General features: G+C 32.6%; 1 protein-coding gene across 2 annotated transcripts in view; it reads right to left on the reverse strand.

Annotated features, from left to right (window-relative positions):
• LOC137632462 (low-density lipoprotein receptor-related protein 1B-like) overlaps positions 1-27,500 on the reverse strand; it is a 199,142-nt gene that overhangs the window by 118,501 nt on the left and 53,141 nt on the right. The window contains exons 28-33 of one of the 2 annotated variants that reach the window (XM_068364396.1): positions 26,995-27,108; positions 25,301-25,414; positions 16,095-16,217; positions 8,218-8,331; positions 6,668-6,781; positions 5,259-5,381 (exon numbers count right to left, since the gene is read on the reverse strand). In XM_068364396.1, the coding sequence (XP_068220497.1) occupies positions 5,259-5,381; positions 6,668-6,781; positions 8,218-8,331; positions 16,095-16,217; positions 25,301-25,414; positions 26,995-27,108 (702 nt within the window). The remainder of the gene's footprint in view (positions 1-5,258; positions 5,382-6,667; positions 6,782-8,217; positions 8,332-16,094; positions 16,218-25,300; positions 25,415-26,994; positions 27,109-27,500) is intronic. The other variant, XM_068364397.1, reaches the window with a different exon arrangement.

Raw genomic sequence — 27,500 nt, forward strand, 5'->3', positions numbered from 1 at the left:
AAAGTAATGGGACAATCTATTGGCTAATGGCAAATACAATTAGTTGGGGACACTGTACCGTCTTTGTTTTTCAGACAAAATCAAATCTACTCCCTATCCTCTTGACACCCCCAAGTCGGTGGGGAGGGGGGGGGGGAGGGGGGGGGCACGTACATGAACATCAGGCTAGTAAAGAAATAAGAAATTTTACTATTAAAATTCTGTTTTCTGGGCTCTGACCCGTGCCGCCCAGTGAAATGCTCCTTTGACATCATTTCTAAGGTAAAAACTGCTATGAAAAAGGGCGGCACGGGTCTCTCGCCCAGATATAGATTTTTCCTACGTCAAAATCCCTTTATTTCTATGAACCTTCCCTGTTTGTTGACTTTGACATTCGGATGAAGGTGGGTCATAAGTGAGGGAAAAAATAGGTCAATTACTGTTTTCTAATAATAAATTCAATTAATACCCAGCCTAAACTCTCCTACAGTCTAGTTCTTGGTGATAAACTGTCTTAAATAAAAGTTTGAAACTCAAAACTCCAGATGGTTTTCCAAAAATATCATATTGCCTAATTACTCATTTACATAACACCTCACTCTGTGTAACTAAAATTTAGAATTTTAATTATATTGGCTAAACCAAAAAAGGTTATCAAATCACATCCCCAGCAGACATTATAGAACTGAAAGCCCGTCAATTTTAATAAACAATCAAGGATTCTTCAAAATACTATTTAGTAAATATCAACTTAGTAGCCGCTGAGCTGCTGCTAAAACCCTTTCCAAAGAAATATTTCCCAAAAAATTAAGAAATGTGCCTGCACTTTTTACATCACGAAACCAAACCTTCAAATAGTTCATTAGAATTAGATCCAACTCTAGTAATAACTGAAATGGAATGTTTCTTTTCATAAAAAAAGTTAAGGTAAAATTTCATTAATATTATCCTAACTAGCACTGCCTCTGAAACAGGATGCAACCAATCAGGTTGATCAAAGCTACCACAATCTTATGGCTTGCAGTTTAATGCTCTAATAGAGCAGACTGGATTGCAGGAAAGCAAAGGTTTCGCAGCACAAGGGTCCACAGTAAATGAAGAATTCAAGGCTCTATGAGAGGATCTCGAATCTGTGATGTGCTGTGCACCATCAGAGTACTGAATGGTGCAATAGAACTACTAGGCTAGGGTTTGAATCTAGGAAAGGTAATTAAGAATTACTGCCCTCAACTAAAGATTCACTGACCTTAGATTTCACAAAAGATGATAAAGAGGTTCAGATCTTTTGAAGCTCACCACTATCAAAGCTAGGCTCATTAGGGCCTAGAGTGGCAATTATCACCTTCATCCCTGATATAAACAACTAGTCTAGTTTTCTCTGGACTTTCCCTGGTACTAAAAGCAAATTTCTTTTAATGCTTTGAACTTATAATTTAGCTAGAAACCATAAAAAGATACTTTTCCAAACTGGAACTGTAAGACCCTCACACTCCTCACATCAATTCTCTTGATTGCAAGACTGCCTCCAGCATAAAACATAGAAAACATGGATCATGGTGGTCCAGAAACAATTCCCTTGAACATTCTATCCTGTAATTACTAACAAATCTAGGAGAAGACATCTCTATAAGTACCAATGAGCTAAATACCCGAACAATCTGGAGTAAGGGGAAACATAGCTCAAGCCAAGAACAACGCAGAGACAAAGAAAAAGACGGTATGGAATGCCCAAACCATTGTTATTGCCACTAGTCAGTAGATATTCTCACTACTCTACCAAGGGCTTCACAAAATAAAATATGGGAATTTAAATCGATTTTAGGGACATGTGTTGATATAAAAAAGCTTCGAGAAAGAAACTACAAAATAATCAGTGTTGTCCATTCAGAGAAATTATAAATAATTTGCCTTCACATGCAAAATGTTTTTCCTTCTTTGACAAAGGATTTTCTCAATAATTCTTATAACTAGTTGTCTGCAAGCTACACTAATAATGTGTAATCTATTACCAAGCAAACATGTAGAAATGAAGTTGGCCCTTCTTACATGATATAAATAAACAAGTTGTCAAGTTAACCAAAATAATAGCGTAAATATAATTGCAAAATATAAAAAAAAATTTAATATATTTTACCATGTAAAAATCAAAATAAGCATATGAAACATTCATGTCCTCACTGAGTTGTCATGGACACGAGTTGGCTAATGGTGAGTTGGCAGTAATGAATTTTCCCCCTCCTATTGACAAATGGTTCTTTACCACGTAATCTATGGTTCAGCAAAGCTTAACAAACATTAATTGCTATAGCTGACAAGCATACTATCTATATACAAGCAAAACAAATAAAGCCCAAAGAATTATTACAATACATACATAACACAACATCTTTGCAAGGTTATTTTTTCATGGCAACATTGATAACATACATGCAGAAAACTAGGTCAACTTGCAGAGATAGGGAGTCAAAGTTTAAGTATGAAAAGAGGATCATTTTCTATATAACCACATAACACTAAAACAAATAAAGTTGCTTAGCAGAAGTATTCCTAGTCCATACCTGAGCCTTGGTGAAAACATTACATGTCTTACCTGGACACCCTCGCTATTAAAACACCTGGCATTCTTTAAAACAAAATATACTGAACTTGCAAAAGCCCATATTAAATATGGATTTTTTTTTATGTTTCCATAATAATCCACAAAAAATATAAACAAGTAAAACACTATTGGATATAAAATACATAACCTTTATATTCTGATTTACATACAGTCCACATTTCATGTGGCCCATTAAAACTGGATGGATAATCATTTCATTTTACATTAATCTTGAATATGATCATAACAGGAAAGATTTTATGGGGTAAAACATCAAAACCGATATTAACATTGACAAAAACATAAAACTTGAAATATGAAAAAAGACAATTTCTCAATTTTGCATTGTCTGTATTATAGAAGAAAAAAATGAAAGAAAAATGTCTACTGGATGACTGAAATATAAATTATTAATTTTTTTTTTTTAAATTTATTCACAATGCAAATATTAGTTTGATGAGAACGTAAAACATGGTAGTGGTATTATTTACAACCATAGCAGGTAGCATATTCTAAGATGAGGCTATCTTATATGAGAAGATTTCATAGGGGATAGATTTTGATATTTTCCACTAAATTGAGTTTAGTAACTATTTTGGGTAAATAAAGAAATGTAGGTTATGTTATCTATAGTTTCAAGTACAGTAACTTTTAACTTATCTCCCAATAGACCTTGTGACTGACAGTTTTCTCAAAGTAAAGATGGAAACATTCCAACTTAAACTATTTTGATATCAAATGTCTCCTAGAGATTTGATTCAGTTATTTGCTCTTTTTTCCATTATTCTTGTCTTTCTATGTCATTAAAGCACAGTCTACATGGAATCTAACTGGTGCATCATTTGAAATTACTAGGGTCTATATATTCTGGTGTTAAATTAATGCTTAATGTATAGTAGTATCTTCTGGGCTTTCTTTCTTTTCAACTTCTATACACAACTGGAGGGGTTGTAAGTCAAAACTAATAACAATCCCTAGACCTTTCTTTTCATAACATATCTATTTTGTATCTCCTTGTCAATCCATATTATATGACCATATTGCTATTAGGACATATTTCCATGACACCATTTCTTAGTTGAAAGGCACATAAAATCTAAGTGTTCATCTACATATTTCCTCAAGGTCTCCATGGAATTTAAACTAATTTACAGAAGAATACACTGAGAAATTATGGGGATACTATCTACTTCACCTAAGTTTTCTTTTCTGTATATCAATATATACTACTGATACAGTAGCTGACTGACAGCACAGACTTTTAGTACCCTTTTCTGTGGGCAAGTAAAACTATAATAAAAAAGATAGTCTATGAATAAAGTGACCAACCTGCAACAAGATAATACTGTAAACCAAAATAGTGCACAGTAAGGACCAGTCTTTGAATATATGAACCAGCACCATGAGCCGAGCTTGATCAGAGATTTGCACTTTGTGCAAAGATTTCAGTTACTCAAAATCTGGCCAACAAATACAACCTATTGAATTTCACTTTCATTCATATCTAAAGAGCAAATGAAGAGTGGGGTATTTTTTTTAAAGTTAATACTTTATATACATGATAGGACTGATTTAGCATGAACAACTACATATTCATATCCAAGCACTAATGTTTTGATCTGTATTATCAAAAAGTTTAACCAAATCATAAAGTTGAAATTCTTAATTTGTAAGGCTGATCTGAGACAATACTATTGTCATACACTATCCATTAACTATTAAGGTAGGGTTTCCTAAAATCTTAATAAATGGATAAAACGAAACTTTTAATTAGTAAAAATAGGTTGCTGATATGATACGGAGGAATCGAGTCAAAGAGAAGACCCATGAGTCAGAAGAATGCTTTATCAGTGTTTGGATTTTACCATATACCTACTGCCCCCTTCTTGAGGTGTTTCTACCATAAAACTCCTATCCTTCCCTTGAAGCTTAAATTATGTTTCCAGATCCAAATGCTTACCCCTTGTCCAAAACCTAGCATGTTTTTGACTTGAAAGTCTTAATTTTATTCCTATGTGAAATGTTAAAAAATACATCATCCATGTCAAGTCTTACTGTAAACTTCCCATATTTCAAATATCTTCATGTCTGTAGCAAGGATGCTAATAAGTGGAGAAAAGTAAAATGGTCAAACTTGAATCATTATACTCCTCTGTAGTGCAATTAGAACTTCAAGTTTGGTAAACTTTCATCACTCCTAAAGACTTATATTGTATAATACCACAAAAACAAAGATGAAAATCTTCTAAATAAACCAGTGAATTTTGCATAATAAAGCAACAGAAGAGAGAACAAATACAGAATGTAACAAAATCCAGGACCAATTAAAAAACACGAACAAACTCGACAATAAATATTAAAGCAATTGCAGATCATTTCTTTCATGCTTGAGTCACCAATCAGGGGAAACAGAACAAAAAACACAAAAAAATCCTACTAAACACAGATTTTATACACAAAATATCTGTAAAAATTTGGTGATACAGTAGTAAGTTCAATACAAAGTAATGGAGAATTTCAGTTAGGCAAAAGTGCTAAAATAAACAAATAAAAAACGACATGGACATAGTTCCCGAAATGTTCATGCTGCAAGAGCTGGAATCAAAAGAGAGATGGCTGTTAAACTGAAGGACAGCTACAGCTGTTCTACAAACCCTACTCTGTTTAGCTGAAAACTTACGACAATTCAATTCATCCTCACTATCCCCACAGTCTGGTTCACCATTACATCTTGAAGAACTGCTTATGCAGCTACCATTATAACAGCGAAATTCTCCTTCGGTACAGTTTGGTCGTGGGGTGGCTAAAGGAATTGGGACAAAACAAGACCACAGGTGACTCAGATCCTTATCCTTTCTTACAATTAAATCCTATCTAAATAATGCAATGCCATGAAAATTTTGGCTTAATTGTCATTTAAAATCATTACAGTACAGCAAAATGAAAATAAGAAAGCTTACCCAATGAAAAAGCTATCACAAACATTTTTAATAGCTCGAAACATCCTAATTCAAACAAATGCACAAAGGCCAAGAAATATTGCATTCATATGACTTGACAAAACCAAAATTTATTTATGTATCATACAAGATATATTCTTACAAAAAGAACTCTTTTTGAACAATAAGCCAAATAAAACAAGCGGCAAGCCATTTGTTTCAGTTCCTGTCCATTTCAGCAAGAACTACCTGCTCAAGCATGCACATAAATTAGTATACAATGCTATATACAAACCTCTCCTGCTGGAACAAAGGAATTTTTAAACAGGTGGACAATATTCCAGGCTACAATGCACCACCAAAAGCTACAACTTCTTATGTAGTACAGTACAACAAGGGTGTGTTTGCTTTGTTCCTTTATATGTTGAAAATAAGACTAAATTCTTCAAGTCTAACACAACCATCATGCCATATGCAAGCTACACATAAGCAGCACAAATCATCTCAATGATTTACAGCATAAAATATATCCAAAAAATTTCAGATATCAAAAGAAGATCCAAACATAATGTATTCAATTGTGTACCTTATAAGAAAAGAGATAAAAAAGGAACTTAAAAGAGAGAACTCTTCAAAAAAAATCAGAATTTGGATGATTGAATTTATTTCTATACTTCACCTGTTGTTCGCATTGATTCTATATAAGGTTGGTTTAATCGGCATTTACCAGTTAAATCTCCATTTTTTTTCTTTTTACAATTTTTAAATTTTCTTTACCTCCAATAAAAAATACTGTACCCTTAGTAAAGGAATGGAACATCCTAATGGTAAGAGGTAAGGAGCCCACAACTAATGTGTCAGAATCTCTCTGTCTTTTCAATTCTCTCTCGTCACAGATTAGTTCAGATATTCTGCAGACTGTTTACCTATTACTGTGTATCAACATGTCGTGCCATGGATTTGTTAGCTATTAATACATGTGTTCAATGGAATTATATCTAAGAAATCATGATCCACCTTCTTTGTGTATAATGTCGAGCACAATACTGTGATTTAAATAACTTACCATATTCATACATGGATGGGTAACTTGTCAAATCTGAACTTTCCTAAGACCAAGATGTTATAAAAAAAGGAAAGGATTACTTACTGCATAAGTATTCATCAGAGTTGTCATATGGACAGTCTTGCTTGCCATCACACCGGAATGCCCGATCAATGCACAGAGCATTGTTACACATCCACTGCGTGTTAGGGTCGCATGCTAAGAATGTCAGAGATCACCAAGTTAGACATACTTCTAAAGCACTGAAACCATTATATTGCAACATGTGAAAGCAGTTAGTAAATTTGTTAATTTGCAACTGGAGGTAGAAAATGTTAGTAAACTAATTCAATATTCAGGTATTAGTACAGCATTCACAAATAGCGTAACATCAAATTTCGTTAAAATTCATAAAGCCAAGAAAAATTCAATGTTATCCAAAAAGCATTCTTTGTCTATTGAATCTAAGAATTTTATTTACCATGCCTGAATCCCCATCTTAACAAACAAAAAGTGCACAATTGTGCACTTCATCTGCAGTAAGTCAATAAGTATGACCTACTGTTACTTCCCATAAAACCTGAATAGCACGTTTTACTAATAGAATGTTAAAATGATTAATTAAACACTCAATGAAGTCTATCATAAATCTAAAATACTTGTTATTTTTCATTAAATAAAAAATAATGGTGAAAATATGGTCAAATGAATAATCTATTGCAATAAAAAAACTAGAAAAGGGATAAAGGTAAATAGCTACGTTCACTTAGAAAACTAATAACAGTCAAACTTCTGCAGGAACCCCTAAAATAGCAAGAATACAAAAACATTCTGAAAGGAAACAATAACTTACAATGATGCTGCATGGCAAAGAAAATATATTGGTGAGAAAGAAGTACATTGTTAAGCATAGTACCCGTTTACTTCTATTGCTAAATATTGTCTATATTCATGATATCTATCTAAATATGTTCTTTTGAGGGACAAGTATACATCCTACATACAATAAACAATATTGTACAGTAAATACCTGTAGGCTTAAGATATATGGATTAAGATTTACATTACAGTACTTCATAAAATGAAAGATACTTGCACTGATAATGTACAATTCATAAGGAAAAGAATTACGAACCTGAAACCTATTCAATAAAAATATCCAACAATTATTTCATTGTTTCCTAAAAGAAGGATAAACCAAGTACAGTGATTACAGTATATTTCTCGAGTAATATAAGTAAGGAAAATACTAATGTTTGTATGCAATTTAGACAGACTAACAGAAGCAAACATGCAATCCATGCCGAAAACTTAATCTAAAGTGAAGCTTCTCTAAGTTACCTTGATAGGAGCTAACTACTGCATATGCAGAGATCTAAATCTTAGGTGAAACATGCTATACTTGATTATAATTACAATATACATAAGCTTTCATATATTTACAATACCTTATCATATAGATAGTACACAACATAAGCTATACTACTTACTCAAAACTTTCAAACATGCAAGTTTATAAAATAAATTGCACACAACAAATAATTGTACCTTTAAACTTCTACAATACTTCATATATGCTGATGTGGATGATGCAAACATGAAAAGCATTTTTTCTATCTATGCCAAGCTTAACAAATTACATACAGTTCACTCACTAAGACAATTCCACTCATCAGAGCCATCATGACAATATTTTTGGCCATCACATGCCAAGTAGCCAGGTATGCAAATACCATCCTCACACCGGAACTCTTTTTCACTGCACGTTGCTGAGACATAAATTCTCATTAGCTTGCATATCCAAATCATATATCTAAAAATTAGTCCCCCAAAATACAAGAAATTCATTCTCAAGAGACAATTAGCAGAATGTTAATAATTTGTAAATAAACAATAGACTATGGTTACCGACTACAAAGGATGAAACTTTTGATTGTTTAATGCACATACTTCAGTAATCATATCAAAGGTCAAAGAATATAAACAGTGCAAATTCCAAATAATTCTGTTAAAAACTCAAGTGTTATCTATCTATACATTACATGCAACACTTTTCCACTTGAACTTTTCATGTAGCCATTAGTTGTATGGCACTGGCCAAGGTAGCACTCGTATCTAAAGCATTTTCTTTATTGATCCAATAAAAAAAATGGGCCATTTGACATTGTACTAACTGATTATTACATTGCTAATTACTTAATATTTCATAATAGAAATGGGATAATACTTTCCCTTAAAAAGTCATCTTAACACTGCTTTTATCTTAGAATTACAGCACAACCCTACTAAAACTAAAGTGGCTACTTCCAATCACCAATCAACCAACCGAAAAAAGAAAAAAGGAACCATAATGTTACAAGTAATCCTTCCAAAATTCCTAGTTCAAAGTTGTGTTTTAAAAAACTATGATACTCATTACTTATATGAAATACGAGTTGATAATGAAATTAAACCTGTAATTGTTAGTGGTCAGGTTCAAGTCAACATTCTAGGTGTCTAACAAGACCATTCCATGCTTTGCAATTGATATATATACTGTATGTGTATATATATATATATATATATATATATATATATATATATATATATATATATATATATATATATATGTGTGTGTGTACATATATATATATATATATATATATATATATATATATATATATATATATATATATATATATATATATATATATATATATATACATATATATATATACACACACATATATATATATATATATATATATATATATATATATACATATATATATATACACACACACATATATATATATATATATATATATATATATATATATATATATATATATATATATATATATATATATATATATATATATATATATATATATATATATATTGGTTTTGAAAGATTCAAGGTAGGGAATGCAGCAAAATGTTCATGTTTTTTCAGTCATGTTTCCTAAAGCAGTTACTTTGGTACTTTGCTAATTTCAAATGTATACATACATTCTCCCTCCCAACTAATTCCACCACAAAACATCAATTAAGATATAAAATTTAGGTCATTTATTTTTCTTTGAAATCAATGGCTAATTTAACTTTTTGCTATACTGTACTGTATATTTAGTTTTCATTAATAATGTACACCACTAATTGTTTATATGCAGAATTGTTCTCATTAATTTACTTTTTCAAATTATATTTTATTATTCTTTACTCTATTTTTCATTTCTATGAATCTTGCCTGGCTAATAAGTGTTATGTCTAACAGACAAAAAAAAAAAAAGGGCAATTTTCTTTCCTTGTAATTGCTCTGCAGCTCTAGTGTAGTACTGGGATCATATAGTGGTATATGACAATACTACTGCGTGAGCAAATCATGTACCTTTGTCTTTCAGTTCTCTTGTCGCCATACGATTGTGCTAATGTATCTACTCTAGGTCCAGGTAGTGATTTTGCAGTAGGAAGTTTCTAAGGAAACCCAACTTCCTTTTCTACAATAAAGGGGATGCCTTCTTCAGAGTTCACAAGTTTTCTTGTGAAGGTTGTTCAAGGAATTCCTTAATGGGTGCTCATGATTTTCATTTCCTCAATGTCCAGTGCTGGGGGTAAAATTGTGATTTTACTAACCAATGTGAAGAATGTAGTTCCCTTTCGGTTCCTTTTATAAAGAATTGTCCTCAATTAATAAATGTTCAAGTGAAAGATTAGGTTCTCTTTTAATTCAGGGGAAAAGACAGAGAAGACTGAGTTATGTAATATCAGAGAAAGTGGGGTTGTTAATGACACATTAGCTATTACTAAGCTTGCACTGCTTAAGAGCAATGAGCTTCATGAGCTTTTCTCCTGATTTTGCTAGGTTTGTGCAATCGCAAAAGGCCAACAAACCTTAAGGCAAAAGAGGTGGTTCTAACCTACCCAGCCCCAATTTGAATCGTAAGCTAATTCCTTAAGCTGAGACTAGCGGTTCTCTTGTGTTGGAAGTCAGTATGGGTTCTGTTGATATACGTCACATTTTAGCATTGATAGCCTCTGCTTAGGCCTTGCTCTCTCAAATTACTTTGGGCCCTTCTATAGTCAAACTCTCACATTGTCATGACCTGGTCAGCTCAGGACTGGCACCCTGAATCCTAATATTCTATTCCACAGCCCACTGAAGTAAGTGATTATATGTAGCCTTTTTCCACTTACATTAAAATGTGGAATATCAGGTTATTCCTGTAAACTGTAATCTGCAATTAATAAAATCTCCGAAAGCATCAAATGGAGATGAGAAATGGCTGCATCATGTTTCCAGTGGCAAGGAGTCCCTTACCGAGTATAGAAGCAAAGTGTTGTAAATAAACTAAAAAGTCTGTTGATTCCAATTTGGAAGAGTCTATGGAGAACAATCAATGAAGGTGAAGAAACAGAAGAAGACACTATCATGTGTGAGGTGTCTCAGTTTCAGTTTTTGAGACAGTTTATTTCAGAATTGCAGCCGAATAGATTGGCACAGGCAAGTGCTGGTAATTAGTGTCATATCATGTCCTCGAATGATGCAGTTTCTAAAATGACCAATAGTATACTTAAGAAGTTTTCTAGGTATTTCACAGAGTGAATAAATTGTTGTACCAGGCGAAAAATAAGCCAATTGGCTCTTCACTCCGTTATTGTTAAGAACTTACTCATCTTCCACAAAAGTGTGCAATAATTCATAAAAAAAAAAAATTGATGGTCCAAACTTGTTATTACTCCTAAATTACAACTTCTCTTGATTTCGTTACTAATGTGAACAAGAGCAAGTCTTTGAATATAGGCTTTTTGAATTTATTGACTAAAGAAATGCTTTCACTTAACAATAAAATAAAGAGTAGTACAGTTGAAGTTTTATCCTTTATAAAGTCTAAAACAAGAGTTACTTTGACTCTTATGAAAGAAAAGTTAGCATAACACATGGATCACAATATTCTTTTAGGCTATTTAACATATTTAGATAAAACTATTTGATATGGGTCTCTAAATTCTCCTGCAGATTTTCTATGCTTGGAGCAGTTTCTGATATGCAGCAATTTGTATTAATTATTTCCATATTGGGGCCCATTTTAGATCAGAGCAGGATATATAATGTGACAAATTAGGTAGCTTCCAGATCTCAAAGTGAGGCACTGGGGCTTTTTTTCTCAGAGGCCTTCTTTTTTTCCCGACTGTTCAGTACCTGCTACTTCTCAAGAATTTATTTCTATCACTCCTAGGGTGTCTTTTAGGGGGTAGGCTTCACTCTAACATATGATGCCTCAGCTGCAATGCCCTTTAGAGTTACTGATCTTTTAGAAAACTGTATGATGGTCTCCGCTAGAGGTCGTGGTAGGGGGTAGGCTTTGCCATTCATATTGTTTGGGAAACCTTTCAACAATATCCGTGGGTCCTTTCCATAGTAAATGCAGGAGATCGAATTCCTGTCCATGGAGCCCCTTAATTTTCCGTCTTATCTAAACAATTTGGCCAAGCCACATCTTTTGAAAGTAAGATATCCCAAAACTCCTACAAAAAATGTGACAGAGGAAGTTTTATTTTCCCTTCCTGTATTGGGAAGGAGAGGTCAAGGCAAATTTTAGAGGTTACAATTCTTCACAAGTTCTCATTGGAAACTCGAACAGTCTTTGGGGTAGTGAAGAAAGAATTTTGGATGTTTTCAATACAACTGATAGATGCTTACCTTCACATTGTTATTCCTCAAGATTTAATAGAACTCCCTCAGTTTGTGAATGGATCTGAGATTTACCAATTTAAATGCCTAATTTTAGGTTATGGGATGGCTATTAAAGTATTCACCAAGAAGATATTTTCTATCTCCAAATGACTGAGGTTCCTGGGAATCAGAGTTCTGTAATACTTGGATGATTGGATGATTTTGAAGGAGTCTTTGGAAAGGATTTAGGTTCAGGAAAGGATTTAGGTTCAGGAAAGGATTTAGGTTCAACTATGGTGGTTACTAACGTTATTGAAAAGGTTAGGAGTCATAGTCAATATGAAGAAGTCTCTTCCGATTCCCTTTCAAAGTTAAAGAGGATTCAGTCCTCCAATTAACAGTTGAAGAATTTCAAGCTCATGAAAGCACTGTCAGTTCAAATGTGGATAAGGTTACAGGGGACTATGGTATCTATAGAGAGGTTTATTTCAATGGTTGCTTGGCGATAAGGGAATTCCAATTTCATCTCCATCGTCATTGAAACAAAACATCTCAGCAGGATATGACTTGTGTTCCATTGAAACAGGGCCACTAACTGCAGGTGAAATCCTCTTGTTTTGGCTTAGGGTATGTGGATGGAAGTACAACAATTCTTCCAGATGTATATCTTTCACAGATGCTTTCCAACAAAGAAAGAGTGACTGGATTTTCTCCATCTGTCAGAGAGTTGGTCCGAAAAAGAATCAATACTACATATTAATTGCCACGAACTCTTGGCAGCACCCAAAGCCATTCAGGCATAGTTTATGGTAATAGAGATGTGTGTGACAGTATATTCAGGCAATGCAGCAGCACTGGCTTACACTTGGAAACAAGGGAGAAGCAGGTCAGAATCTCAGTTTTAAAAAAGTGGAAATTTACTTATATTGGACGATACTCCAGAGAATAAATCTGCTGCCCCAGTCTGTTTGAGGGAAGGTAAGGGTGTTAGCAAATCATTTAAAAAGGAGATGAGAGATTTAGCCAAACAAATGGTCTTGACATCCTTTAATGACAACAGATTTGGAATTGGTGAGGAACACCAAATAGAAGATAGAGGTGTATTGCTCTCCAGTTCCAGATCTATTGGCATGGAAATTGGATGCTCTTTTACAGGACTGGCCAAATCTGGATCTTGCTTTTTTCCTCCATTCTTTATGATTCAGGGCCTTGTCGAACAGTAGGACAACTCTGGTTTACTGTACAGATCTGCGGCTACTGATGGAAAGTTTCTGAACAAGTTAACAGAAAAGACCAATTTTCTAGAGCAACCAATTTTCAAAGAAGTTCACATGGAGACTATCCACTGTATTATCAGAAAATAATGGTTTTCTACATCCTCTGGATTGTCCATTGTAGGATAAAAAGATAGTCTACCACTAATATTTATGAAAAATATGTTTACAATGATTGGTGCTAATCTAGGAAGTTTCAACAACAAAAACTAATTTGAATAATGTCAAGCTCTTTCAGTTTTTATTTGATGAAAAAATATGTCTTATGAAGCTATTAAGAGTAATAGGTCCATGATTAATATTGATCTCAAACCTCTAGGATCAGATTTATCTGAGTTAGGCCTTACTACACATTATTTTTGGCTGCTTATCAATGAGAAACCTTTAGTTGTCAGAACACCTTACTTGAATCTAGAAATAGTATAAAACTATTTTAAGAGCTTTTGTTTTGGACCTTTGAAGACCTTTATTTTAAAAATCACAGCTAAATCTTTTTCTTTTAGCTTTAACATCAGATAAACGTATTGTGTAATTTATAGGCGCTCTCGTTTATTAGGGGTTTGGAGGCAAAAAATAATTTTGTTCCTACTTTCAGAGCTAATAACGATTTCAAAACTAAACTTTTGACTCAATTTTTCCCATTCCTTCTTCAAAGAAAAAGGTTGGTAATACTACAGATAATAGATTCCTATGCCCTATAAGGGCCATATTATTTAGACAAAACTGAAAATGTTGGGAGAAAGGTTCCTAATTTGTTTTGAAGAATTAGGATTACACTGTCAAATCTCCAAGAATACTACAGTATATCCTTTCTTATTGAGAGTTAAGTAACAAAAAATCCTTGAGAATTGGATCAAAGTCCAATGGAAGACCTAAAAGCTAAAGTATATGATATTTAAAGTGTAGCTACCTCTCTCAAATTATGTAGAAATCTCTCCCTGGGAAGAGTTTTGGTGGCTACTCAGTGGTCTACCTAGTTTTTGTTTTTAAACACTGGAAACAATTCCAAGTTTCCTTATAAGAACCTCTGGCTATTAGGTTCTGTGATAGCTGCAAGTGAGATGGTTAAAAAGTTTTATTTTCTTTTAATAACCATTTTTCAAGTTGTAATTAAAGTTATAATAAAGAATTTAAAGTTAAGCATTGTCTTTTCTGACAGGAATTTTTAAGAAACAACTTCCTTCGTAGTCTTTTACGTTACAGCTCTTCCAAGTGTTTAGTCTTTTTCTGTTTAATCTGGATCTACAAATACAGTACTCTTTTCTATTTTTTGGTGGTTACTGTTAATTTATTTAAAGAAAAGTAAGTATATAGCAGTTTAAAAGTACTAAAGTAAGCAGGAGCTTTAGATTTCCTGAATCTGTCCTTTAATACCCATCTCCATCTGAAAGAGGTAGTCGGCAATATGAACACCATGGGAGTTTGGATATGAACTACACACTCCAGTAGTATTGCCATATGATCCCATTACTATACTAGAGGCACAGGACAACTGCAGAAATAAACATAAGTTTTTCAGTTAAAGAGTAGATATCGACATTCAACGAGCTTTGAGAGAGAAGCTACTGTATATGAATGTGAGGTGAGTATAGAAATGAGTAATTCTATCATTAAAATTCTATTTATAGAAAAGTCATTAAATTCATGTACCTCACCCAATGCATACATGCTAACAAAGGTTTAGTCAAACTTCTCATCAAATAGCAACAACCATTAGTTTTTAAGAGGGCTCAATTACTACGTTTCATGTTAACATATTCCTTAGGTGTTAACCTTTCCTCCAAATACTTGAAAACTACATTGTCATGAACCTTTTACAGTTTTATCATTCATCTCTACTACATTAATCTTGTGTAACCTAATAAAGTTATCTTAATGACTTTCTTACAACTGTACCCTATATTAATACTGTACTGTGTAAGACTTTGCTCTATACCAATACTGTACAAAATTTCCTAAAAACAAAGCAGAATATAAAATCAAAACTACAACACACTTCTATCCTTCAATGACATAATGATCTACTTTCACAATCTAGTACACTTTAGTATGATTATTTTCACTAAACTCTTCCTGGTGCATGCATTTCCTAATTCCTAGAACCTAAAAGACTACAGCATCCTGCTTTGTCACTTCAACAGAAAACTTTATAGTCTTTGATTTGTCATTACAGATTTGAAGTAATGAATCTCAATAGCCTAAGCTTAGAACTTCTGGTCTATTTTTACATACTCTATCTGTATTTTCTATAAAGTACAATACACAGCTTCACAGTTGTTCCCATACTACTTAACAGCAGCCTCCTTATTCAGAAATTTTACTAGACCTCGTTTGCTTTACATATCACTCAAGTTTCAGATTTCCTAATTGTTAAGAGATAAGTACTGTACAGAATAAATTCATTACCACCAAGATAGGAGCATGGAATAATTTTCCAACATTTAATCATACACATACCTGCCAAGGATATATACAAATCTCTATAAGGTAGACAAAAGTTATTACCCAACCATTTTCAACCACATGACAATACATATAACACCTTCAAATGGAATGATGACAACTTAACATAACTAGATTAAAGAAAATAACAATGACTCACCCGGTGGAGTAGGACAATTTAGTTCATCTGACCCATCACGACAATACTCTCTTCCATCACACACCAAAGACAACGGGATACAGGTGGCATCATCTAAGCAGGAAAACTCTTCAGGCAGGCAAGCTAAATAAGTGCAAGTCAAGAATACACCCATTACCACAAGTAGCCACAAAACACTGTTAGCCTAAAGTAACTCCAGTACAAAAAAATTAGAACAGTTCAAACCCAAAACATTAGTGTATTAATTATGTAATGCAAAAGGAATCTTGTAAATAACTATGACTAAATAACAGAGAAAAGGAACTACTGTATTACTGAATGGATATCACTGTTTATGTATTCCATCCATATAACAATTCAGCATGCACAAAGTGTATCAAACATAGGATTGTACATCAGGTGCAAAACAATATTTCCAAAATTTACAAGGATTGGTATGATAAAATTTCAACTACATTCAAAGACGATTCCTGACCCTTATGATTAAATGAGCCTCACCATGCCTATTACTCCATGCTTAATTTCTTACCTGTAATAGAACATACTAAGTGCTGTTGAAAATATGAAAATAAGCATATAACTGAAAGTGTAAAGATATATTCTATTCAAAAATTACTAGGCTGAAATACATAAATTTAGCAAATGGCTCTAAAGTAGATACTGTGCATGCATCACAAATTTTCAAAGTAATGAAACATTTGTCTGGATTTGTCCAAATTACTAAGTAATAATGATAAAATTGGTCTTTTTAGAGCCTTGGAGTACCTTCTTACCTTTGTAATTACATAACCAACAATACTCTTTATAACTTACTTTTACTTACTGTATGAATGGACACTGAATATATGACCCACCCAAATTCAAATAGAGAGCAGAAAAATCTTAAAGGCTTACCATAAGCAGCTATCTGTGTTGAGTTTATTTTTCTTAAGTTTATCTTGATAAGTAACAAATGCACCAAATTATTTTACATCTCTACTGTGGATGAGACAGCATAGTCCTACAGCCTTGGTTATATGATAATTAGAAGATGCATGCAAGATAAAAGCATATTTCAGGTGTATGGTTAGTTTCAAACAGCAAAAAATATTTTTACTAAATAAAGAATAAAAGTTTCATTCCTAGAGTGTGGCAGTTTCATATACAGTAATATAAAATCCAATATCTTTAATTATGAAATCTTAATTTATATCCTTGCGACAGTAAGGCAAAAAAGAATACATAACTACGCATCTTTCCTTCCAACATTTATTTTTTATAATACTTTTTAATAAAGCTAAAAATTCTTAGGGTTACATTTAAAAGTAAAATATATGAGCACAAATAATTTGGTGATATCATAAATCAAACTATAGGAAAATGAATACTAGATCTATGTGATAAACCAAAATAAAAGGACATATATGAGAACTACATCATACAAATAAATCATAGCCAGTTTACACGACTGATAGGCCTATACCATGAAGTGATATAAATTGAAAAATTCTTCACAGTAATAGGAACAAAAGTCTATACAAAGCTTCATGATTTTTTTTTCTGCTTTAGCTATCACCATTTTCAAACACAAAGGTTTTCCACAAGATTGAATCCTTAAATCGTTAGTAGCTACCTACATATCTTCAGTTTGCTAGTGTTGTTAATGCTAATGAAATAGCCTATACGAGTGTAAAAATTTCCTCTTGTTATTCTTTACAACAAAGAAAAATAATTTTTCAAATTTTGCACATGCAGGTTCTGTAATGAGCAGGCTCTTCAGGTGAAAGTTCTCATCAAAAGAATTTACCACAAATGAATAGGAAACATGCACTGCACTATGTTTCTACATATGAAAGGCTACACATTTTTTACAAGAGCTTCAGCTAACACATGCAAGAACTCAATTACCAAACTGAATGATTCTTAACCTGACTGATTGTTCACTGTCAACTGTTTAGTAATAGATTTATAGCAAATTAATAAAAAAGAATATTTATTCTATATCAGACAACTACACGCAATAAAGATCACAAGATCATTATATCAACTTCAAATGTATGTTTAGTGGCCAACTTATATATAAAAAAAACCGTAAAAATTTCATATACAGTATTAGAAAGTTCAAGAGGTCAACTTTATGAACAACAATCAAATTTTACTATTCAAAGTACCTGTACTTTAAATATCCAAGAAATTACCAGATTCACAACATAATTCTAATATTTCTTTCTCATTAAGAAAATAAAGGACATAAAAAGGGCAGTTGCTTCATCTTCCACTATCATCTTTATCATAATCACAGTCTTATATTCTCAATACTTATCTGTTCATTTTCCTACCATGGATTAAAATATACTATACGGGGTTAACCAATGGATGCCACCCCATTATACTAAAGTATAGTTGGGAAAATTCATTTATATATGATTTCGTAACTCATTAAAGTACTACACTATATACTGTATCATAAGATAGGCATGGTCTTACAACCGAAACTCAGAGCATTTCTCTTCATTCTGAGAGCAAATCATGATATATACTAAATTTGATTGTTCAGCTTAAAGAAAAGAAACTAATCACCTACAACGAATTAGCAGAATTCACGTAAAAAATGCCCAAAATAGTTTTCACAAGTAATAAGCTCATGGGAAACTTGTTCAATTCTGAATGAAGAGGAAAGCAACAATTTCTAAATTCTATAGGAAAGAACTAGCAAGCTACCTTATGTTATATAATCAAGAGAAATCTAAATATTTCTTTTATGTTTCCAGCAACATTATTGGGTTTTTTCTCGTCCTGTCACTACAATGAGTAATTAAGGATATGAATAAATCTGTTAATATGAGGTAATGAATCCATTAATAAGGAATATTTCAACTTTTGCTATAATAAATCTGAGTATTCTTTTATTTAAATTGCTATAAATCCAATTCATACTATCTATATATAATAAGCATTTCTCTATCCTACAAAAAATATATTGTAGCAACTAATACTTTATAAAATTTCATTCAAGCCATTATGAAGATAATTCTAAAAATTTCTTCAGCTCATCTAAAAATTCCCAGAATAAATTGCAACAATTCAGACACTATAAAGGCATTCCAAACTTGCTTCTATGAACATCTAATGCTATATATACAGTATCAATATTCTTTATGATTTTATTACAGAGATATCATGATTTTATAACAGAATAGATTTCCCATACAATCCCATTACTGCGGTTCGTGATGTCCTCTAGACTTACAACTTTTTGTTCAAAATTATTATTATAATTATTTACTTATAAGTATAATAATCATTACTCTCATATGTACCAGTAATCCTGATCAACATTTAACATATTTGGTGTGTTAGGAATATGTAAATGCAAGTATTCATGTTTATTGGAGCAAAGGGAAGATGTAGCATTTACAGTCAAAGAAGATTATCAGATTCCTCTAGCCTTCAATCCTCCCTTGTTCCAAGATCAAATGACATGTTAGAGTTATCAATCAAATATAACCATGGGACAAATGTGATTTAAGAGTTTTTCAGCTAATCCCTGGATTTTTCAACAAGTTATTACTAGTCCCTAAAGTGTCACGGGTTGGAGACTAGTTCTAGATGTCTTGAATCTCAACTTAGGTAAAGTTCTCACAAAATTTTCCCTGGATACATCTTCGACAGTTTTGGGGTGATAAAAGACCTCAGAGATTCCTATTTCCAGACACATATTCATCTAAATTGGAGAAAATATCTTCGTTTCATCAACAGTTCAAAGGATCTCAGGAGGATGAAGCCCTAAATCTCTAAATGGATAAGGATTCTAGGCATTAGATTTCTTTTATACTTGGACGATTGACTATTGTTGAATTTTTCACTGGAAAGGAGTCTAGTTACAACAAGTTTGGTTTCTCAAGTTCCTAAATGGGTTGGAGGATCCTGGTCAATTTGAATTAGTCTTCTGGTTCCAATTCAAAGGATTCTATAATTGGCATTGATAATAGAAAAAACTTATTTTTTTTTACTTTTCTATTGGAAAAGAGGATTCAATTAATCTTTCTATTGCTTAATAACTTCTAAAGAATGAAATCTGTCAGTTTGCATGTGTATCAGACTTTTAGGAAACATGACTTTTTTGAGAAATTCATTCTGATGGAACTCCTAGAGATGAGATTTTCCAATTTCACCTCAATCCGAATTGGAATAGAATGCTTGATCTAAGCAAACTCTTTCATGCAGTGATGAAGAACCAGCTTCAACCGCTGAGTTGGTGGGATATCCACAGTCAGTTACCTCAGAATGTTTCCAGAGAAATGAGGATACCAGAATTCTCACTTTTTATGGATGCTTCACAGGAAGGATGGAAAGCCACTCTAGATCTTATAATGTCAGGAACATCTACTCATCACTTCAATTGCCTGAATAGTGGTATTCAAGTCCCTTCTGGATCAAGAACCATTGGTGATAGAGAAGACTACCAACCAACTTGGACAAATTTGAGCGGAATAATATTTTTTCTTTGATTCACTACAGGAAAACTGAACCTCTCAGCTGATCGGTTAAGCAGGAAAAACAACAAATTATTCCAAATGAATGGTCAGTAAGACTATAAATTTGTACTTGAATGAAGGGGCACCCAAACATAGACAAATTTTTTGGATGGTAGATGTCCATTTACTTGAACATGAAAGGACTATTATAGAGTGCTGTGGAAAGTGCTTTGATGCACAGGCTTCAGCAATAATAATGGAAAGATTGTTTCTTCTTATCCATGGTAAAAAAAAAAAAAAAAAAAAAAAAAAAAAAAAAAAAAAAAAAAAAAAAAAAAAAAAAAAAAACTGCTTGATCAGGGGTAAGACCTTCTCCTAGAGCTTCTTAACCAATTGTTTAGGGGAATAGGAACTGAATGAGCAGAACAGACACCCTCCTTAGGGAAAAAAAACTGACTAAGCAGGTCTGAGACACTCAAAGAAGGACCAAAGGTTGGAAGTCCTCAATGACTGGTTTTATTTCCTCATCAGAAAGACAGGCTAAAGATTCACACCATCTCCATATACAGAATTTCTACCCAATACATCAAAAGCACCATCTTCTTGGATTTCAAGCCACAACAGCTACTGGGCCTCCTTTACCAGTAAAGAGCCAATGTCACCAAGGACACACTCCTGTACTTGAAAATAACTAGGAACTCTTGGGGTACCTCCCCGTTCAATTGATGAAGACTAGGAACTATTGGGATACCTATCTGTTCAATTGTTGAAGACTATGAACTATTGAGATACCTCTCTGTTCAATTGATGAAGACTAGGAACTTTTGAGATACCTCTCTGTTCAATTGATGAAGACTAGGAACTTTTGAGATACCTCTCTGTTCAATTGATGAAGACTAGGAACTCTTGGGATACCTTCTCTTTTATCAGTTACAGTTATAAAACCTTCACTGTTTGTGGTTGGTTAGGGAGAACATGGGCAGGAAAGCCTCAGATTGATAATAGTCCTTTTGGTTACCCCTTACCCTCGATTTCGCACTAACATATTCCAATGTGCTTCAAAATGCAATGACAAGGAAAGGTCAAAGAACTTGCTGAAGGAGTCAAATGGAGTGCTATCATGCATAAACTCTGGACCAAAGCCTCCTTTTTTAGGTGCTGACTTTATTGCTAGTAAAAACCATTTACATAGTTAAGAGCAAAGTTCTTAATCTATAGCCCTGAATAACATAGACTAGGGAGATACCTGTTAATGAAGAGCACCTCCTCTAATAACAACTACTGAGTAGGATGGGATATCATTAAGAAGAGAGGTGAAATTACAAGACACCTTCTTACTGTATATGTAGCACGTCACTGATGCTATCAAGGCAAGAAAAAAATAGACTGACAAGTAGAAATAGCAAGCCAATGTAACAGACAAGAAAAAATATTAAACAAAAATGAAAATAATTAGTATTTTGTAGTAATGTAAATCTAATGAGCTATAACACTCAAAGAAAAAAAATAAAGTGATAGCTCTCAATACGAAACTTTCTGTATAGGAAAAGAGATACAAAGATTTTTTTTTGCCTCTTATTATGAAAAACCCCTCATAATACGAAATGATATTCGCCCCGCCAGCCGAAAAATACTTTAAAAATTTGTGCGCAGCATAGCAGTGAACTCGCCACTATCTTCCCGCTTTCCCATTGGTTATCTCCCTACCTTAATGCTAGTTACCGCCGTAAGATCCTGCTTTCCTACTTTATATCATTAAGTACATTTTTAGTTAAAAAACACAATGAACAGTACTGCATTTGCTGTATGTACAGTGTGTACATTCGCACAATGCTACTACGCAAATCAAAACATTAACGATATATTTTTCTTTCATTTCGACAAATAAATAATTTGCAATATATTTTCCATTTAATGTCATGATTAAAATTGATTTTATATCAATAATTACATTTTTCAATTAAAAACCACAATGAAAAGTACAGTATTGTGTGTATGTACAGTATGTATGTATGCACAATGCTCCTACAGTAATGTCTCACAACACAAAATTAATTTGTTCTGGAGTGCCATTCGTAACATGATTTTTTCAGGTTGTAAGTCACATTTTTACATTTAATCACCTAATTCGTTCCAAACCTTACAAAACACCACATTAAATCTTATAATAAAGCTACAGTATAACCACAATGAAATACTGTACAGCCAAATACATTTGAACCATTCAGTATACCTAAACTGTGTTAATACCTGTAAATTAAGTAGTTATTACAACAATGCAATAATAAATGGAAAATAATACAATACATACAGTACAATACTGTACATTTACAAAATATACAGTACCATATGTACTGAACTATTTTAGTTACCCCTACAATAGACTGCAGCTACATTTTCTATTGTATAAACCCATTTTCTTCAATTTGTTTTAATGGGTGACGATTTTATTCTTGGCCTGGCTGGCAAATATCTTTTCTTAACATGAAACATTTATTCATTCTACAAAGTAAGTGCACATGCATATTAACATCAATAAATCTTGATTGTATTAAAACAGAAAAAAAAAGAGAAAAAAAAGTATGTTCTTACGTCTCCCCAATGAATGTTAACTGTATTACTGAACTGAACAATGTATTAGCCACATTTAAAAATATGAGTTGAAAAAAACGGTTAGGTTATGCATGATAGAATACGTACCTCTCTACAGTAAGGGTAACGTTGATAAAGTACAGTATGTACGGTATTGCATATTTTGTACAGTATATGTATTGTACTATAAAGAATTGTTATATACGTATTGTATTATTTTCCATTTATTATTGAATCATGTTCTAATAACTATTTCATTTACAGGTATTAACAGTTAGGTTAGGTATACTGAATGATTCAAATGTATTTAGCTGTATTTCATTGTGGTTATAGCTTCATTATAAAATTCACTGTGGTGCTTTTGCAGAGCTTGGAACGAATTAGGCAATTTTCATGTAAAATAGCCATCATTATACAGAAAAATTCGTGATACGAAAGCCACCCGGAACGAATTAATTTCGTATCTAGAGGTATTACTGTAGACGGACTTGTTGGTAGAAGGTAAGTAGTTATCAACACGTGAAAATTGTTCAAGAGAACAAGATAAGGCCCATTCTGCCAACCACCCCTTAAAATAAGTGGATGCTGGATCACTGGATTTGGGTCCAGGTAGTATAATGTCTGCTATAGGAAACAAAAGGGTGCAAGTCTGAAGGACATCACAGACCATGATAATTGTCTTAATATGATTCCTAGTTTTTCTATGAACAAAGCTACTAAAGGATTGCATCAGTAAAACTTACAAGTTACGAATGGGCAATGAGAAAGATAAAAACAGAAGTGGGTGAAAAAATTCACAGATCAATATATAATTTAACATTCACCTGGTTATTCGTATAAGTAAACTATCTTTTGCTCATATTCTTTTCTGCCATTTGAATGTATACAGAACTTCTAATCTCATAAAATATAGTATTTCTAACTATTTTTAATTAATATAATCAGGAACTTCTAAACAGTATATCCCATATTCATCAACATGGTAAAGAAAGTACTAAAATAATCACTGCTTACAAGACAAACGTTCAAAAATTACTGTACAGTACCTATAATTAGTATATTGCTATCTAGTACGAGAAAAAAAATCTTACAAGAATCTACTTAAATCTACTACTAAATTTCAATATAATAGATTAAACTAAAAAATATAACATCATGTTGAACTGTTTATCAGAAATAGATGAAAGGACAGAAGAACTCATCAGAACCATCGTAACAGTCATAGACTCCATCACAGCGCTGGTTGGCCAAGATCCTCCAGCCATTCCTACACTGCCACATTCTAGCCACTTTACACAAAAGCAATACATATATTTAAATATCAGTCAAACTATACTAAGGCAATAAATTACAAAGCAACAGAAGTAGTAGTTAAAAGTCTACAGGCAACTTTGATAAAATGGCTTGCTAAGTTGTTAAAGTACATATTATGATAAGTTAGTAACGAAGACATGGAAGATTGATATATACACAGTATTATTCAGGATCTATAATGCATCAATTGTAAAAAGCTACTTGCATTCACGCACCTTGACAATTTTCTTCGTCAGAAAAGTCTATACAATGAACCACCCCGTCGCAATGATGGTTATCTGGTATACAATACAAGTCCCGGCACTGCCATTTTCCTGGCCCACAATCTAACAAGGCAGACATGCAATCATGCAATCATTCAGAATTTACAAGCATTTCAACTTTTATGCATCTCAGGAATGTTAGTAAATATCTGCACTACTAGATCTGCTTTTATTGTAAATCCAAGATAATTATAGAAATCTAATTTCCTGCCTGCAGTGATACATGAAGTAAATAATGAAAGCTTTAAGAATGCAATATACAGCAATATATATATACAAATTATAGAAATTTCATCCCACAGAAAAATATAAAGAATTAGTACTGTACATTATCTTGAAAAAACAAAAGAAAATTTGTAAACAAAACAATACTTACTACCAAGATAACTAGAAAAATAAACTTCTATGCACAAAAGACAAAGGATACAATAAGCCAACTGCAGTACTTACTAGTGTATCTCCTTTCCAATCACTTAATGTTAGCTTTTCCTTATTTTACAGCCGTCATGAATTCAAGACACAAGCAAAACATAAGAATAATCAGGATGAAATATTAAGAACTCTACAAACAAGTACTTACTTGGAGTACATTCATTCTCATCTGTATAATCTCGACAGTCAATCTGACCGTTGCATCGTTGATTTTCTCTAATGCATGCTCCATCACCACACTGCCATTCTCCTGGTCCACATGCTACACAAGGAATAAATGCCATGCAAACAAGATGATTAAAATTCAATTGGACAAAGAAATAAAGCATTACAACAATGACAGGTAAAAGACTAACAATAACCTCTCAATATGACAGATTTTCTTTCTTTTCAGATTCACTATTAAGAGAAGTATACAGTACAGTCCAGCTTAGTCTGAAAATGTGTGTACCATGGAATTACAGTTAGTAGTAGGATATCTTGAATGTTCAGGCACAAGCTATATTATAGGATCTTTGTTACTTGTCAGGTTTTGTTACTCAAAAGGTCAGACCTCAAGAGCATCTGATAAGCTGAACAACTAGCATAAATGAAAAAAACTTAAAACATAAACATAAATATTTTTGAAGACTTTTAAACCTGCAACCGTATTATTTGCTAAACAAAGATAGAAAATTACTGTCAACAATATATCTTTATGAAAAAAGGGATTTTGACGAAGGATAGGACATCTTTCAACAAAAATATAATTTTTACAGCATCCTTTTTTAAAGGCCTTCCATACCTGTAGCCTTTATATTGGGTAAAGTGAAGAACAATGGTAATTAATTCTTTCTAGCCTAATTACTATTCCAGATGCTAAAACGGCAAAGCCTAAATTTAAAGGAATAGCAAAATCAGTTTTAAAATCAGCAAAATTGGAAATATTTAGGGATTATTTGATCAACTGTAAAGCACACTAAAATGTATAAAATATTGAGAAACTCCAATATCTCTTTAAATAATTTACCGTAATTTCAGCTTCTGCTAGACACTTTCAAGATATTTTACAGATTAATCTAAACTGGTTGGGTATTTTATGTAGCACAGTTCCAGGACCAAGAGTTCTAAAATATATAATTTTACATGAAATTCTGGTAAAACAAAAGAAAATTGCACCAATTTCAAAATATAATTTTATTTTTCCTTGTTTCCTTTCCTCACAGGGCTATTTTCCCTGCCGTAGCACCTGGCCTTATAGCATCCTGCTTTTCCAACTAGGGTTGTAGCTTAGCAAGTAATAATAATAATAATAATAATAGTAATAATAATAATAATAATAATAATAATAATAATAATAATATGTTAGAGAATTTACTTTACAGAAACTAAATTTATTAGACATTAGTTTAAAATATTTTCTTTTATTTCATCAGAAAATTACTTTGATTGTCCAGTGTCTGCTGTTTGTGAAGAGAATGAATACCAAACCCAAATTGTTGAAAGTTGTTTAAGGAAAGGGACAGCTGCCAAAGACACAAAACACAATCTTTTCTCAGTAAAGTACGATTGTTTATTTCCTTTCATGCAATATTCCATAGATACTACACTTTACATCTTTGTCAAGTGTGAATCTATCTTAACTGCCCAATAACAGAATCATAAACTATAATGGGAAAAAAATTACAATGTAGTAAAATGAACAACATTCTTGAGTCTAAAGTGCATTCTTTAAACAGAAATGCATATTATTATATATTACATTACTTGGAATTGAAAAAAACAAATACAATATAGATTAATTGTTTTCCCATCTATACAGAACTCAAAAGCTTAAAGCGAAGGCATGATGCTGAGACTTACCTATTTCACAGTCATCTTCATCAGATCCATCTGGGCATTCTGAGGCACCATTGCACCGGCCAGACAATGATATACACGAGCCATCTTTACATGTGTATTCTTCAAATGCACATTCTATACATAGCAGGCAAAGGATATAGAAAAAATTGTATCTCCCATTTCATTTATGACCTTAAATAGTAAAAGCTAAGTCAAACACCAGCAAAATAAACCCTGAGCAAAGCATCTGGTCTGCAACACTCTTTCAATATCTTATTGCAAGCTTAAAACTCCCATAGATACTATAGAGAATATATGTAAAAACACTCAAGTCAAGCAGGCATACATGCACATATACTGCATAATACCTTTAACCAGCATGAAAAGAATTACCTATAAGTACATTAGATTTTAAATGCAATAATAATATTTAAAATTAACAGCAATTATATACAGCAGATATTTAGGTGCCAGAAACTCACCATAATATGATGCATAAGGAAATCTACAGTATAAGGTATAAACTA

Source organism: Palaemon carinicauda, chromosome 41 (genome assembly GCF_036898095.1).
Source record: "Palaemon carinicauda isolate YSFRI2023 chromosome 41, ASM3689809v2, whole genome shotgun sequence".
NCBI lineage: Eukaryota > Metazoa > Arthropoda > Malacostraca > Decapoda > Palaemonidae > Palaemon > Palaemon carinicauda.